Source organism: Echinops telfairi, unplaced genomic scaffold (genome assembly GCF_000313985.2).
Source record: "Echinops telfairi isolate 266 unplaced genomic scaffold, ASM31398v2 ScPeMD7_7469;HRSCAF=8507_0, whole genome shotgun sequence".
Lineage (NCBI taxonomy): Eukaryota > Metazoa > Chordata > Mammalia > Afrosoricida > Tenrecidae > Echinops > Echinops telfairi.
The window spans coordinates 57129116-57146737 of record NW_022111372.1 but is presented as its reverse complement, the minus strand read 5'-3'; the positions used below and the strand labels follow the sequence as shown (position 1 = coordinate 57146737).

The window sequence follows — 17622 nt, the reverse complement described above, 5'->3', positions numbered from 1 at the left end:
GGGGTGTTGTAGGGAAGATTTTTAGGAGAATGTGATGGGGGGGCGGCGGCGGCGGGGGTGTGTGGGGTGGGGTATGGTTCATCTCCCACTCACGGATGTGAAGCCCTTCCTCCACCAAAATCTGCCCCCATACTCTTCATTATGAGTGTACAGAATCTGCCTGCATTCACTCTCTTCTAGATTCTGTTTCCCACAATGTTTGGTGAAGTAGAGGGGCAGTGAAAAATAGGAAGGCTCTTGATGAGATACCCTGTTTCTCCGAAAGTAAGATATCCCCCGAAATTAAGGGCTCCCTAACTCGACTCTGGACCGCACAGCGCGCAGCTCACTGTTGGCTGCAGCGCAGCCAGAGCAGACAGGAAGTGCGAGGTTTCTTTTAATAAAACAATAAATGTGTACCGTATTCTTCTTCATGAACAAATAAGACATCCCCTGAAAATAAGACCTAGCGCATCTTTGGGAGCAAAAATTAATATAAGACACTGTCTTATTTTCGGGGAAACGGTAGATTTGTTAGGCACCTAATTCAGGGACAAAGGAGTGGGCTGTTACTCCCATCCCTCCCATGCCTGCAAAGGACCACATAATGGGGTGGGTGGGGGGAATCAGGCACCCTATTTGACACCTATGGGAAAACCCCAGAACTGAGCATGCTCAGACACAAGCACCCTAGGCCCAGGTAAAACTAATTTCTCTTGTGGCAGGTAGGAGGGCAGGGGCGCATGCGCAGCCAGGACATGTCCTCTGGGACCCACTGCTCTTGGCCCACGTGTTCACGGGGCTCTTGACTCCTGGTATCCGGCAACTCCCCAGGTCCGCACTTGGGTGCGTGTTTTTATCAGGCCCAGTTCTGAACCCCGCGCGCCTTCTGTGAGGCTTGGAACGCTTTCCAGAAGTAGTGTGTACCCTTTTGAGACTGTAACACCTGAAACTTTTCCTTTTCTTCATAAAAACTCACTTGGATGACAAAATGTGCTCGGTGTGAATTCTTTCAGTGGGCAAAGCAAAGAACTGAGAGACAACCCACTGCAGGACCCTAACAGATTGACACCATGGCTGTAACAATGAACGCAAACAGGAGAACAATTCTCAGGACGGCAGGACCAGGCAATGTTTTTTCTGTTACACGCAGGGTCTCTCTGAGCTGGAACCCACATGATGGCTCCTAACAGCACAGTAATAACAAGTAGATGCACGGCTATGGGTGTGGGAGGGATAGTGGGGTTAGACCTATGAATATACATAGTCTCCACAGAGGACATTTGCATGCTTTACTGCAAATTTATTCATGAATGTGGTGAAGCATAAGAGGAAAGTTATAAAAATGTCTTAGACACAAACACTTTGAAGAAATGAGTTGTTGGTCCTGAGGGCTAAGAACCATAGTCTTGGGAGACACCAGGTGAACTGGCATAACATCGTCCCCAAAGACAATGCTCTATATCCTACTTCAATGGGTAGTGCCTGGGGTCTGATAAGCTCATAAGAGGCTCTCTAAAGCGCAACCATTTCCCCATCCAGGGGAAAGGAGAGTGAAGAAAATCAAAGACTTGTGGAAACAATTAGTTTAATGGAGTAAAAGACCATAAAGACACCAGTCTCCATGACACTGAGGCCAGAAGAAGATGTGACCTGCCTACCACTACCAACTGCTCTGAAAGGGATCATATTGGAAGGTCCTAGAGCAGTGGTTCTTAACCTTCCTAATGCCACAACCCTTTAACACAGTTCCTCATGTTATGGTGACCCACCCCAACCATAAAATTATTTTCGTTGCTACTTCATCACTGTAATTTTGCTACTGTTATGAATCAGGCAACTCCTGTGAAAGGATTGTTCAACCCCCAAAGGGGTCGTGACCCTCGCTGTCCTAGTGAGGGAACAATATGGAACAAAATTTCCAATCATAATGGAGATTTCTGTTGATCGTCAGATATAGACTGGTGGAACCCCAAAGACTATGGCTCTACGGTCTGGAACAGAAGTTACATCCGTGGCGCAATTTTCAGCCAAACAAAAGATGACTCTATCGGGTGCAAGCCCCCTAATACAGGTGAAGACATACATCACAGGAAAGGGTTGTGTTATAGGTAATACAGTAATGTGGGGGGAGTGATCTAGGGGTATCCATGTAATAGGAAGGGGAGGTAATGGGATTTTAGATCTCTTGCTGTTCCCTTGTCCCTGGGTTTGTTGACTCTCCCTTCCCTTCCACCCAACCCCCCACCCCCTGGAACCATCATCCTGTTTTCTCCTAGGGATTGTTTATCTTGCCTATCTCATATAGACATGAAAAAAAGAAGATAAAAAAGGCCTATAAATAGTTCCAGGTCTGTCTGCTGACCCTTATGTATGTTTTCCGATTGCGTCTGATGAGGTGCCAAGCCTGTCCCCCAAGTCTGATGTCTATTTTCGGGATTCCTTGGGGACTTTGTTGTTTGCTCCCCTGTTTCCCTCCCGTCATATCTTGCCCTGGGGGTCCGGTGTGTGTGTATCAGACTGGGCACAATTTCCACACTGTCCCTCCAGTGCTGTCCCCTATAGCACTGTGGGTCAGTGAGAGGAGGTTGTGTCTTGTGTGCCTCTCTGTGCCTTGTCTGGTCAGAGGAGCAACGGATTCCTTTATTCTTTTGGTAGTTCATGGCTTTTTCCAATTGATTGAAAGAAAGGAGGATAAACCAGAGAAGACTATAGCTAAAGAGTTAAACATTATGCCAGTAGTGGCAATAGATTGTGCATTTTTGGAGAAAAAGGGAATAGAGGCATCACTATAGTTTATTTTGTGCCTCATCATTCTTTTTAAACCTATTGTGAAATCTTTTGAGTTAAAACAGATAAGGAGACCCTTAAGAGACACTAGTGGCCGAGTTTGTGAGTCCCTCGGTAAACAAGATGCTAATTCCCACAGATTGTAATGGTTTATGGATTTCTTTCTTTCTTTTTTGTTTATGGACTTCTTGCAAGTAATTTATTGTATTTAGGAATGCTAAGGATTAAGAATGTTTGGCTTTTTCGTGAATACACTCACTACCATCAAATCAATGCAGACTCCTAGTGCAGGGTAGAATTGCCCCTCTGAGTTTGAGAATGTGAATTCTTTAGGGAAGCCCGTTGAGGCTGTTCGTTTCGAACTGCTGATACTACCAGTTAGCAGCCCAACGTGTAACCACTACTCAACCTGGGCTCCTACCAGCGCCTTGAAAACCTGCTCTGCAGAAATCCCTCCGGGTTTCTGCCTGATTCAGCCTCCTTTGCTGGAGGATGACGTAATAAATTTTGGAGATGTTGCCTCAAAAAGGACAGAGCAATAAAACCATAGGTGATTAACTCTGACCGGTAGATAAATCTTTTGTCATAAACTCAATGTTGAAAGAAAAAAAAAAAATCCCAGGTATCTGAAACTTTAACTTTGGGCAAACAATTCACTCCGGAATTCATGCATACCTAAAACCCTGATTATGTCTCTCGGGGAGTGACTGGGTAGAAAAAGGAGAACCAAGCAGTTATCTGGCTCATTTACAGCCCTCTCAAGCGCTTCTAAGAAACAACGCGAAGGGTTTGTGCCGCCATGTTGCAGAGGGTCTGCGCAGCTCGGGCCGCCAAAGCCTGTGCGCCTGAGCGGGAAGACGTGGATGATTTGGAAGCAGGGGAGCGCGCGCGGCCAGGAGAAACCACGCGTGCGCACGAATGGCGGCGGCGGCGGGGTGGGGCCGCAGCTCGAATGCGCGTGCTCGGTGGGAGCCCGCGAAGTACCTGAACAAGGTGGGGGCGGGATGAGAAAGAGAAGTGTTGAAGGGCGCTTGCGCGAGAGACCGACCGCAGGGGAATGAGGCTGTCGAGCGCGCGCGCGGAGGCGGTACTTGGGTAGCTCTCGCGAGACTTCCTGGGGCTATATGTATGCGCCGGGAGGCCGCGTCCTTTCCTTGGTGTGATTCCGTCCTGCGCTGCTGTGTGTAGTGACGGCTGTGGCTTACCTCCGTTTTCCGTTTCTCTCACCGAAGTGCGTGTCACCACCCCATGGAAGATTCGATGGATATGGACATGAGCCCCCTGAGGCCCCAAAACTACCTTTTCGGTAACCGCTGAGGAGGGTTGGAAACCTGCCGAGCCGGGGCCTGTGGCATGGGGGGAGGCGGGAATCCTAGCCGAGGCCTGTGCTGGCGGGGACAGCTAGTCTGCGGGCCGGAGACCCGAGCGGGGCGGGCAGCGAGCAGGCGGATGCGGGCGCTTCGGAGGCAAGAGGTGCAGCGAAGGCGGAGCGGCCCCGGGCACGGGTCCTTGGGCAGCGTGGAACCTACCAGCGGGAACCTCCGCGTCGCCGGTGGACGAAATGGGCCTCCGAGCATGTTTTTTTAAGCTAATGAGAAATGTGTGGCCTTGCAGGGCTGGTTACTTTGGTGAGCCTGGCGTTACTGGCCCCGGAGTTGGCGTGGGTGTGCGAAGCACGGGCCTCCTTTCTGGAGGAGAGGAGCGCAGCAGCCTGGCGCTGAGGTTGCACCCGAGGGTTGCCCCGGGGCTCAAGCTTCTTGCTCAGGTGCTGAGCCGCAGGCTAGGTTCTTCGGCCGGTTGCGGGGGGAGGGGAAGCGAGGCCGTAACCGCTGGGAGCACGTGGTTGCCACGTGGTTGGGTGAAGGAGGGGGTGTGGGCATTACATCCGGGGCTTACAGCGAGTGGTGTCTTGTCAGCCTGGCCCCCAGGATTCTGGCCTGGCGTAGGGTGGTAAATCTGGGAGCGCCACGATTCTGGAGGTCTTTGTTTAGTGCTAAACACGCACACTGATAGATGCTGTATGTAGTGACCTATATTACATTGGGGAGGATGGTATTAAACCGTCTTTGCAGAGGGCCATCCTGATGTTTAGGAAGTAATTGCTTTGGGATTTTAGACCTGACAAACCAAGATTGTAGATAGACTAGATCTGAACTAAGACTATGAGGAACTTACTGAGGCAAGCAGCTTTTATTTTAAATCTGAGAAAATGGCTGAGTTCAATATGAACAAATAAATAGAAGATTTGGACCGTGGAAAAGTTGTTTTGTTCCCGGATTTAGCTTCCCATCAGTACTGAGAGCCTCACATGGGGTTTTCAATCTCAGGAAACAACCGAAGCCTTCACCTTGTTACCAGTCAAGAGGCCATATCCAATATTAATAAGTCTGTTGAAATTGCAGTTCTTCTCCAACTTTTTGTTTCATAGCCATGCTGGCATTTTGAACATTAACTTTTTGGTATCTACAACTGTTGATGGCCATTTTAGATGGAATCTTTTAAAACAATTTTAGGTACATTCAGCAAAGTATTAAATGGCCAGCTGATTTTTTTCAATATCTTTACATGAATTTTCTTTGTTAATTCTGCTTATTGGAAGTAGTTTTAAAATGTATTTTTGTCTTCTGCATACATTAATGTACAGAATTATCTTGTTAGTGTCTGCCTTACCAATGTTTCCATGTGTATAATCAGTCTCATTTGTTACTTTTTCTTGAGTGTTCAGACAGGTAATTCCATTTTGTCAGTTAGTGGAGAATTAAGAGCATCATACATGCTGCTTGGATTCACTCAGTAGCTTCAGTTCCACATTAACAAAATCTTGGGACCACTTTTTCCTTGCAGGACAATAGTGCTTGTTTCATGCTGTGGTTAGGAGTGAAATGGGATCATGAGAAAGTGGAATTTATACAGCATGGATATTATGTGATACAGTACAGCGTTCTAGAGACAATAAAAAATTAGATCATTCTGCCTTGCTCTCTGGTAACTAGTAAAATGAACAATGGTTTTATGAATTAAATTTTTTCCAATTTTGTTTTACAGGTTGTGAACTAAAGGCTGACAAAGATTACCACTTTAAGGTGGATAATGATGAAAATGAGCACCAGTTATCTTTAAGAACGGTAATAAAATTTTCATAATTTAACATTTTTGGAATCCTGTTCATGTGCCTTAAAGATTCTTTTGTTTCTCTACTTTATAACCTGATTACTTTATTTATCACTTTGAAAAACTTGGAATGTCACTCATTAGTAATCATAAAATTCGCAGCCAAACATTGCCATCCAGTCATTGCTGACTCATAGTGACCCCTTGTGGGTTTCCCTGACTGTAACTGATTACTGGTGTAGGTAGCCCAGTCTTTACCCTTCAGAGCTGCTGGTGGTTTTGAACTGATGACCACATCAATTCTGCCCAATGTATAACTACTACACTAACCACCAGGACGACTTGTGTTCATATAAAGCTTATTGCTATTACTATTATACACTCCATAAGGAGTCTTGTGGTATAATAGTGGGTTGTATGCTGGCCTACTAACCAAAGGTTAGCATTTGAAAACACTAGCCACTCCCGTAGAAGGGTGAGATTTTCTTCTCTAGAGTTAGAGTAAGAAACTTAGAAACAGGCAGCATATAAGTCCCCGTGTGGGAATTACTTAGATGACAGTGAGTTGAGCTTGAGACTTCACGTATGCTTTGTTTTTCAAGCTGCATTCAGTAATCTATGTTCCCAAGGGAGACTGACTGCTGAGCTTTAGGTGCTCAGAACTATTTGAGGTGATCCATATGGTTTTTGTTCCAATTTACCGAATCTTGAGAATTGATTTGAACAGGTCAAATGAAACTTGTCTAAAAAGAAAAAAGAAACTTGGCATGGTCTCAAATTTGTATAGTAAGGAAATTAGAAAAGATTTACAATTAGAATTTTAAAACAGCGTTTGGGGCCAGAGGGTGGTATAAAATAGCCAGTATTTGAGAGATTGAAGTACTCTTTGTTTGCAGGTCAGTTTAGGTGCTGGTGCAAAGGATGAACTGCATATTGTTGAAGCGGAAGCAATGAATTATGAAGGCAGCCCAATTAAAGTAACACTGGCAACTTTGAAAATGTCTGTACAGCCAACGGTAAGGGCACTTAAACATGATTTATGACAAGGGCTAATTCTTTTGCGTTGAGGTAGTTGTCCTTTAGATTGTTGTACCAAGGGAGGGGTCTTTATTTTGCCACTCATTCTCCCAAGAGACACCAGCTGTAATGTTAAACGTCTTTCTGAACATGGTGCTTACCGCTAGCTTTGTCTAAAAGGTGGAGAAAAACGTTAGGTTTTTATTGGCTTGTTACTTTGATTTATAGGTATTTGTAAGTCTGCTAATAATCTTTAGTTAATTCAATGGTACTTCTGTTCACATTTTCCCTGCTTGCTCTTTATCATATCTCCCCACTATTTTTATTCTGTTGAGTGTATACATAGCAAAACAAGTTTCTACATGAACAATTTATTGGTACTGATTACATTCTTTGAGTAACCATTCTTGCCCTCATTAACATAAACTGTCAGGCTGATACAACTTACCCCCATATAGATCAGCATAAGGTTCTTTGCAATTCTTTGTTACTGGTAAAATAGTTAAATTTGTTTTTAGGAATACTTCAGGGCTTTGAGAACATGATTTCTAGCAGTCAGCCTATTTTCACTTGGTTTGGTTCAATTGTGAGGGTATTGTGGACAACCGGTCAAGTGTTTCATTCTGTTGTCCATAAGAGTTCTATGGGACAGAAATGACTTGATACCTAATCAACTGCATGTTTACTCAACAAACTTCCTCTTTTAGGTCTCCCTTGGGGGCTTTGAAATAACACCACCAGTGGTCTTACGGTTGAAGTGTGGCTCAGGGCCTGTGCATATTAGTGGACAGCATTTAGTAGGTATGTTGTTTGTTTATATACTGTGGAGTTTAGTTTTTTCTAACACTTGAGTTCAAATCTGAACTTTTTAATTTGCATGTTTGTGGGGTTAAGGGGAAGAGGGAACCCCACAAAACATCACAGGTTCGGTAGGCGCAATTGTACAGCGATAATAAGTAGAGATTATATAGTAAAGTCAGAGAGCATGAGAGTTAAAGGATAGAGTCAAGTAATGGAGTCAGACGCAATTCATGGTAGCATAGCTCACCTCTGCTAGGCTTGATGGTCCTCGTGGAGGGGGCTTAGCCGTCAGAGAAGAAGCCGCTGCTTCGTCCTCCTTAGTCACCTTCTCCAGCCACCCTCCCGAGAACCAGGGAGCCTCATTATTTATTGCTAACCACGCATCATAGAGTCATACATCACAGAAAGGGGCAATACAATTCATTCTAGAACAAGTTTGATCACTCTAATGTCTCATATAATAAAACAGACAATTACTATCCTGGGAGGCATGCAAGTTCCCTGATAGTGGACAATAATGAGTCACCAGGAGGGGTATTAACATAGGGGTAGTAACATAAGCAATACAATCAATAGGAGGGGAATCACCTAGGGGTGTGCCCACATTGGTTGTGGAATAAACAATGGTGTCTGCTTGATATAGACAGCTGATAATGACTAACCTTGGTCACCCTTGGGCGGGTTTGCCCTCTGGTATCTCCTGCAAGTGAACAGACCACCATTATCCTTATCAGAAGGGAGTGGGTCTTATTTAGGGTGAGTCAGACTAATAGTCTAGCCACTATAGATGGCTGATGTTAAGGAGAATAACCTCTGACCTACTTTCGCTGATCACCTATTGTACAGTCACTCTTAAGCAGCTAAGTCTGGTACATATTTTGGGGAGAGCTTAAGAGAAATCCTTCTGTTCCCACACATGTTAAGTATAATATGTCCAGTTGTGAGTCTAGTAATTTAGCACTAGAGCAGTCTAGGTTAAGGTGACCAGATTTTAACATTGGTAAAACGGGACACCATTGCTAAAACTCATATCCTGGCGAAATAGCCACATGGCAGCTGAAAACCGTATACCCTAACTTGTCATGAATTCTTTGCAAATATATCAGGACTTTTTTAAACCCCGCAGGATGCAAGAAAAATTGTTCAAAATCGGGACGTCTGGTCACCTTAGTCTAGGTTTATAATCAATACTTAGCATTTACATTGGCTCCATTTGCAGTTTTTTTTTTTCCTTTTAGTATCTGCTATTACATACTCAATGTCGTTGATTTCCCTCCTCTGATTGTTGCTTTGAGTCAGGAGTTGCGAATAAAATCTTTTATTTCAGCTGTGGAGGAAGATGCAGAGTCAGATGATGAAGAGGAGGAGGATGTGAAACTTTTAAGTGTATCAGGAAAGCGGTCTGCCCCCACAAGTGGTAACAAGGTTCCACAGGTATAGATGCTTTCTTACTACAGAACTCAGAATTCGGGCCCTAACTTGAGGAGTAGAATCAGCACACTCACAAGCATGTATTTATCTTTTAAGAAAAAGGTAAAACTTGCTGCTGATGATGAGGAAGATGATGATGAGGACGATGACGACGATGATGAAGAGTAAGTAGGGTGATGTTTAGATTTGACCATGGGTGTGTGGGGATATGAATTGGTTAAGCTAGGACAGGCTGTTAGTAAAACTTAAACTTAAACGAGGGACTAAAGGTCTGTTAATGGTACTCTTTTGTGTTAACAAGATAGTAGCTTTTCACAGAACAGATGTTTGGGGGTGCCATCACATCAGTTGTGCCACAGGTTTCATGGCAAAGTGGATGTGTAATCTTTTGTGGGACTGCTCCCATGGAAGGATTGCCAAAGTCATTTCTGTAACTCTGGGAGTTTCAGCTTGCCTGACCTCTCAGTTGTGTGTGTCACCTCTTGGGATAACACAGCTCCTCATGTCATAAGTGGGTGCCTCATTGAATTAATTGTTTAACTCTGCGTTTCCCAGACAGTTAGTGTATATGTAAAATAGAACTTCAAATAGAACCTTTAAGAAAGGTGACAAACAACAATGCTATAATTTGAACTTGTCAGTTATCTCAAAAGAAGGCATAATTCAAATTTCCCCTTGTTGGATATAAAATCATCAATTTTCATTTGACAGTGTTTACTATTAGTAATAACAGTATGATACTCTGAGAAATATAGGTGCCTTTAGGATTTGGGTTTAACATTTGGTTACATTAATATCCTTTGGCATTTTAGCTGGCACTGCATATGACAATCCTGGTAAGGATTTGGATGGGACCTAATGGGCATTTTTATTCTGCTGGATCTTGGGAACATTTAGTTTAAAGCAGGGTGACTGTTTCTAGCCACAATCAGTGTAGTTCAGTGTAGCAGTGTTTGAAGTTCTCAAGTTAAGTGCTTGTCTTTACATTAGGTGTCAAGTGAGGAATTTCAAATCAGCAAGGTACAAAAACCCACTGCCTCAGTGACCCTCTAAACCAGCGTTTCTCAGCCCGTAGGTCACAACCCCTTTGGGGGTCGAATGACCCTTTCACAGGGGTCGTCCAATTCATAACAGCTAAATTACAGTTATGAAGTAGCTATGAAAATAATTTGGGGCGTCCCCACAACATGAGGAGCTGTATTAAAGGGTCGTTGCATTAGGAGGTTGAGGACCACTGCTCTGGACAGAGTAGAACTTGTTCATGGGGTTTCCTGTGATTGCCTGACATCTCAGCAGGTGCTGGCTTCATGCCCATTACCTTTTAGTTAGCAGTCACACTGCATTGCCACAAGGGCTTCCTTAAAGGAAATAAAGGGGTGTGACTAGTAGAATATAAGGGACATTAAATAGATTGTTGGGGAGAGAGCGATTTTATAGATTTCCATTAGTGTGATGACAAGGCCCCAAATGGATGACTGGAAACATTACAGAATGTCATAGGCTGGTTTCTGAATTGGGTTACTTAGTGGATGTAAGCCTTGGGTCTCAGAACACTTGGAAAGCCACAAGTTAAAGTGAGTGGTCCAGGGAGAGCAGTGGTCTGTTACGTGTAAGCAGGAAAAACTACAGCGTTTTATAGGAACTATTGTTTCTGTGCAGGACAGCACATGTAAGAATTTGGATCTGAGACTGTAATCTTGTAATAAATCACTGGAAATTACATAAGGAACCATATTCCTGTGTGATACTTGGGGTACACCTTACTTGGCCTTGGGGAAATGGTGATAAATGCTTCATTTTATAGTTGGGAACCATCAGACCACCATTTTACCACTCCCTAATGCTGATTGGCGTACTGTCCTTAGATATCTTTGTGGGTTTAAATAGTATCTTTGTATGATTTGATTTTAGTTGTTTGAAGAGACTTCCTGGAACCCTTGTTGCAAATTAGTTATGATTACATGTACAGGTGTGTTAGTATTTTGTTAACATGCTTGTCTGTCTTAGGCTAGTACCTCCTTTGAAAGTGGGAAGAGAGTTCTTCACCTTCATTCTTTTTCAAGATCATTGTAGTTGTTCAGTTCCTTTAGTTTCTATCAACACCAAACTTTTGAAAGGACCTAAACAGTCTTCGGTGACTCAAGTTGTTAGAGGGACTAGTTAGATACTAGGTGTGTTAGTGCATTTACTCTGTAACAAGTGAAGTTTTGTTTTTTTTGTAGTGATGATGATGATGATTTTGATGATGATGAAACTGAAGAAAAAGCTCCAGTGAAGAAAGTAAGTGGACCCAGTGTTACAAGGTCATCTGAAATGGTTGATACAGAGGATAATGGAGGTTTTTAAAAAATGTTCATTTTTTGGAGTGCAGCAAAACTGGTTTGGGGAGAACAGATGAGATGAAATTTGAATTGGTCCTATCTAAAGCTGACTGCTTATTAGAGTGGTAAATACTTTGGTTTCTTAGTCCCTATGGTCATTGACTTGAGTTCTTTAAAGCCCTTTGCAGTCTTAACAAAATAATTACTTCTTAGGTTGTTTCCTTTAGTGGTTTTGGGTTATTTTATTTGAGCTAATATAATCATCTATGTAAGGGTCACCATTAAGATTAATTTCTAATTGCAGTCTATACGGGATACACCAGCCAAAAATGCACAAAAATCAAACCAGAATGGAAAAGATTCAAAACCATCAACACCAAGATCCAAAGTAAGTTATAACAACCTTACCTGAATCAGCTGCTGTGGTCTATTACAATTGAGGAACAACACTACATCTGGTTTCTAGACGATAAATCTTCATAAGGCATCTTCATTTGGCGTTGAACTACTGTGTACTTGCAGTATACGACCAGCACCTACTGCATGTTGCACCAAACAATGGACTTCATTTACATAGTCAGTGCAGGTTAATTATCTAGTCTGTCTGGATTTGGACAATTTGGAGATGGCACCTGTGATTGGTGTCTTATAGAACTAAAGTGATTATCAGGATCATTGATCTAGATAAGCACTTGGATATTAAGATGGCAGTAAACATTTGTCTCCTGTAGTCTTATTTAAAATCCTGCTTCTCATTTCATAGCAACCTTACAAGACAGTAGTACTCGATAAGGACTTTTTGGACTGTAATCTCTTTTGGGAACAGATCACTCTTAGTGGCTGGTGACTTGAAACATCTTTTTATCAGCCTAGAGTTTAACTCTACCACCAGGACTCCCTTTTGCTTATTCAAATGCATTGAAGGTCCTCATAGAAAAGGGTCTCAATTGGCTGCGCCTTAGAATGATTGATGCCTGGGCCCTACCTGTGTTGGAGACATGGCATCATTTAGTTGCCTGAGGAGGTGGCTTTTCCAATTGCGGCATTTTGATAATCTGGTAGCGTAGAACTGGCCCTGAGGAATGATCTGATAACAAATTTGTAATTGTACAAGCATGTGTTTATATATAAAATCCCCCTTGGTCTTAAAAGGGATGGCTATAACAATTTTATGGGTTATTAGAAAAATCCAGCTGGGATAGGCCTTTCTGATTTTTTTAAAGTAATTATTTTTTATCCAGGGTCAAGAATCCTTCAAAAAACAGGAAAAAACTCCCAAAACACCGAAAGGCCCTAGTTCTGTAGAAGACATTAAAGCAAAAATGCAAGCAAGTATAGAAAAGGTGAGTAAAATCCTTCATAGACACTATAGGTCTGATCCCCTCCTCACATTGCAGTATTTGGGGGGTGGGAGGGTAAAAACTCTTTTTTCCACTTAAAGGTATAGAAATAACCAGTTAATTTCATATTCTTATAATTGTATTGCTTTTTTGGGGTATACATATGGAGGTAAATATACTTCTAAAACCATTTACTATTAAGCACAACCTTCAATGATAAATGATCAGTATTTTTCTTGCTCTTGCATCTGATTGTAAGATGCTGAAGGACCAGCAGAGGGCGTAAGAGTTTAATTGCAAACAATTTGAAAAGTAGATTTAGTGCTTGATTACATGGCCTTTAAATAAAACTACTTAGGATTGTATATAGCAAGCATTTCCCAGTTTATTGAGTCATTTTTATTTGGCGTGAATAAGACATCATTAGCCAATACAGGCATATTGATAAGCATGAGTGACTATTTGGCGTTAATAAGGCATCATTAGCCAATACAGGCATATTGGTAAGCATGAGTGACTAAGGATGAAGAGAGTACGCTTGAGTTGCAGTACGAACTTGGTTGAAATGTCATAGTACACGCGGGGAAAAGCTGAGATTCTTGTATTTTTAGGCCGCGGTGATTATGAAGGTAGTGTGGCCGTGTCTCCCATGCTTTCCCCTGTGCCTTATCTGCTCTGCCTTCAGTAGATTGGTTCTCTTGCACAGTGAAAAGTGGGTTGTAAACAGATGTTCAAGAACCAGAATTGATTTGCTTTAGCTTTATAAAAATCCCTTTTTTTGTCCTCTTGATATCTCTATTTATCCCTGCATACAGTGCTGAAATGACATTTTGGATACATCTCCCTTCCATTTTAATATGATCCTATCTCCTTGGTTTAATTGCAGGCGCATTGAACAGTCCTGGGCACTACTGTTAATTAAGCACAAAGATGGGGAGAGGAAAAGGAGAGACAATTGTAGTCCATTCTGAGTTTCATCAACAATCCAGACAAGTCTTCTAGTTTAATCTCAATCCCCCTTTCCATCTATTCCCCCTTACAGGCGGGAAGCAATCTCCTGTTTTCCTTTAAATCAGTGCACCAAGTTCTGCTCTCTCATGTTTACCTTACCTTTCTGATCATGTTTTATAGCTTTTGTGTCTCCTAGCTGTTCAATAAATATTTGAATTAACCAAGTGAGATTGGATGTGACAATAATTTGTAAGTTGGTAGCAATGAGAGGTATACTTGCTAATGATAAGCAGTTAAGCATTGACTATCCAACTTAGGTCGTACTTGCGCCATGGTTGCTTTCTCAGTGTTCTTAAAATGTGTAAGAAGGATTCTGATGGGCAGGGAAAGCCAGTTAAAATTTTGATAGACACTTAGTGTACTAAATTATTTCAAAGTGGCAAATAGGAACAATAGATATTTGCAGTTAGTGGAATGAAATCCTTTTTTCTCCACCCTCCTTCATAGACACCCCCCCCCCACTTAAATCCAATTACACTACTGGACCTACCCAGTTAGTAAATATTGAATATTCTTTTAATAGTTTTAATCACGTTTATGTGGTACCCAAAAGAGGGGTATGAATGTTTTATGTTTGGTTTTAAGTGGTAATAAAACAATTGAATAAGTGATACAATGCAGTGAGCTGTAGCTAATGTGTCAAGTTCCTGTATAATTCCAGATACGATTCTTAGAAGGGATGGTAGAATTTTAAAACGCCATGTTTATAGGCACTGCTTTCAAAGACCCAAGTCCTTGTAAATTGACCACTAATACAGGGTATTCCATGATGTAGAGACTTCAAATACATTAAGGACAGCATGTAAATTTGAGTTATAACATTACTGAAAAACTTTTTATACTTCATTCCTTTGTATCACTAGGGTGGTTCTCTTCCAAAAGTGGAAGCCAAATTCATCAATTATGTGAAGAATTGCTTCCGGATGAATGACCAGGAGGTAACTGGATTTTCTCGGACCTGACTAAATCGTAATATTTTACTCTAGTTTATTGTGATTCTCCCTCTGTCTTTAAATTTGGCCTCTTTTAAAAGATCCTAACCTCAGGGACAATACTTCAGACCAATCCCATGGAAACTCCAGAATTTATTTGGTACAGACGTATCGTATAAGTGCATTTCCTACAACTTGCTTATGTAATTGATAAATTATCTTTCAGTTAGTAAACCCAGCTCTGCTCTTGGGATGATGCTGGCAAGGCAAAGAGCTGTGGTTTTCATTGCTGTTCATTTGGCTACTCAGGGCAGTCTGGTTTTTTGCTCTTAGGATTGGTGGTGAAGACCATTTGGGTTTGGTTGCCACTTATCTTTCAATTCTCTTGAAACCAGTTATCTGCCTTTAAATTTATTTATTTGGAAGCATTATAATACCTGAAGAAATGGAGTCTCTTAAAGAATGTTTGCATACGCACAGTAAAACATGTATCTAGTTTGTAAATGTACAACTCCGTGATAATTGATTACAGTCTTCTGAGGTTTAACCACTGTTCCCCCTTTTCTGGATTGTTTTTCAATTTTCCATAAACTCACTGCCCTTGAAGAGTCCTCAAACTATGCCCCGCGGGCCTCATGCGGCACCCCCAGGACATTCATCCGCCCCGCTGGGTGGTTTTCCCTCTTGTTTTTCTACTTCAAAATAAGATAATGTGCAGTGTGCATAGGAATTTGTTAATAGTTTTTTTTAAGACTATAGTCTGGCCCTCAAACGGGTCTGAGGTACAATGAACTGGCCCCCTGTTTGAGGACCCCTGACAAGCTATAAATCATTGTTTTGATTAAAGCCTGCACGAGACATTTTTGGTTTATAGTTACTAGTTTACTTTAATGTGATAATTTCAGGTGTTCACCCAGTCTCCAGGGCTCCAGAGAGTGGGGCCCACAATTCATGATACCGAGTGACGCCCACTTCTGATTAGGTTTCAGTATTATCCGCAAATTGTGTACAATTATTTGAGTGCTTTTGTAGAGTTGAGCCAAGGTTCCTAGACATGAATTACTTCAAAGCAGTAGAGAAACTCTGACTTCGAGGTGGATAATTACTACCACACATACTATTATTGGCATTTGAAATGAATTTTATTCCTGGAAGGATTTGATTCTTTTACATGGGATGCTAATAAATATACTTCATCGTGGGAACCAATGGGATCATGTATTTCAAAGGAATTAAAACTGGCTTTTTAAAGAGTTAATGATGTGAGAAGGTGCAGTGTAATCCTGAAGGATGGAACAGCAAGTTACAGTGTAATAAAGTCTGTCCAGCGTTTCAAGTCAAGAGTGAAGGCTTGAGTTGTTAAACTAGTACAGACTTAGTGTCTTCCAAGTTCACAATGCCAAGATTGAAAATGATTTTTCATGGGAGAATTTTTGGTAGTAAGTTGTGTAGCACTGTAAGTGAAAGATAAGTCTAATAAGGAGGGAAATAGTAAGTATAATTTAGGTAATGGGAAATTTAGATGTGAAAAGTTGTATCACATGCCATATTTTTAGCATCATTTATATAATATGCATATCCCTATATGTTAAAAGGTTGCTTTAAATTTAACATGTGTTTTCTGATTTTGATAATTCTAAATCATCTCAAGCCAATGTTGGCCAAATCAGCCCCTATCCTTGACCTCCTTAACTAGTCTCTAAGCTATTAAAATATTAATGTAATTGACTACTTATAAGGAACTAATTATGGCTACTTGGATATAAAAATTCCAGAAATTATGTTTAAAGTATAAGTTTCTTTTAAATCTGTTCTAAATTATCTAGACTACTACTTTGGTGGTAGAGGGAAGAATAAAATGTTGGACTATGCAGACATGATTTAATTTATTGATGTCGATGCAGTGTTCTTTTTAACCACGGTTTTTTTCTTCCAGGCTATTCAAGATCTCTGGCAGTGGAGGAAGTCTCTTTAAGAAAATAGTTTGAACAGTTTGTTAAAATTTTCCGTCTTATTTCATTTCTGTAACAGTTGCTATCTGGCCATCCTTTTTTTATAATGCAGAGTGAGAACTTTCCCTACCGTGTCTGATAAATGTTGTCCAGGTTCCTTTGCCAAGAATGTGTTGTCTAAAACGCCTGTTAAGTTTGTAAAGATGGAACTCCACCCTTTGCTTGGTTCTAAGTATGTATGGAATGTTATGATAGGACAGAGTAGTAGCAGTGGTCAGACAAATGGAAATGGTGGGGAGACAAAAATATACATGTGAAATAAAACTCAGTATTTTAATAAAGTAGCACTGTTTCTCTTTACTCCTTATCTAGCCTTTTAATACTTTGTTAAAGAAATAATTGTAGTTAAGAAAATAACATCTCTCAGACCCATTTGAAAAAACCGTCCTTGCTCTACCCCTCCAGTTACCCTAGCCGTCCTCCCAGTTTCTCAGTCTACGTAGACCTTGAGGATTTTGTGCACATGCGTCCCCTCCTGATAGTGATTGTGAAAATGCGTTACCTTGGTCTCCCTGTTCTCCTCGCTCCTAAGGGACACCTGGCATGCTCAAGAGTCCAGCGCATTTTTATTGGAATCAGCAGAAAATGGTTTCTCTGGCTTATTTCCTTGAATTGTACAAATTAGCAGGTCTGGTAGAACTTTACTCAGTTATTACCACAATTATACTAAAATACATTGTAGCTGCCATGGGAGAAAAGTGAGGCAAGTTAAATGCTGGGAGAGTGGGGGCTGATTCTTCGAGGCCCCTTTTCTGTTGTACCTAACTGGCTACAGGATGGGACCTTCCAGCCTGTTGCCCCTGTTCTGGGTGTGGCATGATACAGCTTCCTTAAAAATGGCCAGGAAAGTCTTCTGAATCTGCTTTTCTTAACATGT

General features: G+C 41.6%; 1 protein-coding gene across 2 annotated transcripts; it reads left to right on the top strand.

The window, feature by feature from the left end:
• Positions 1 to 3914: 3914 nt before the first annotated feature.
• NPM1 (nucleophosmin 1) lies at positions 3915 to 17045 on the top strand. Of its 2 annotated transcripts, XM_004696783.2 has the most exons (11): positions 3916 to 4075; positions 5815 to 5894; positions 6777 to 6896; positions 7605 to 7698; positions 9026 to 9132; positions 9226 to 9293; positions 11352 to 11409; positions 11755 to 11838; positions 12692 to 12793; positions 14665 to 14739; positions 16670 to 17045. In XM_004696783.2, exons 1-11 carry the CDS (start codon positions 4018 to 4020, stop codon positions 16706 to 16708), a joined length of 885 nt encoding a protein of 294 aa, XP_004696840.1. In that variant the 5' UTR covers positions 3916 to 4017; the 3' UTR covers positions 16709 to 17045. The 2 variants fall into 2 exon arrangements, with proteins under 2 accessions (XP_004696842.1, XP_004696840.1); XM_004696785.2 differs by lacking the exons at positions 14665 to 14739; positions 16670 to 17045 and adding an exon at positions 13677 to 13943 and having other exon boundaries at positions 3915 to 4075.
• Positions 17046 to 17622: the final 577 nt, after the last annotated feature.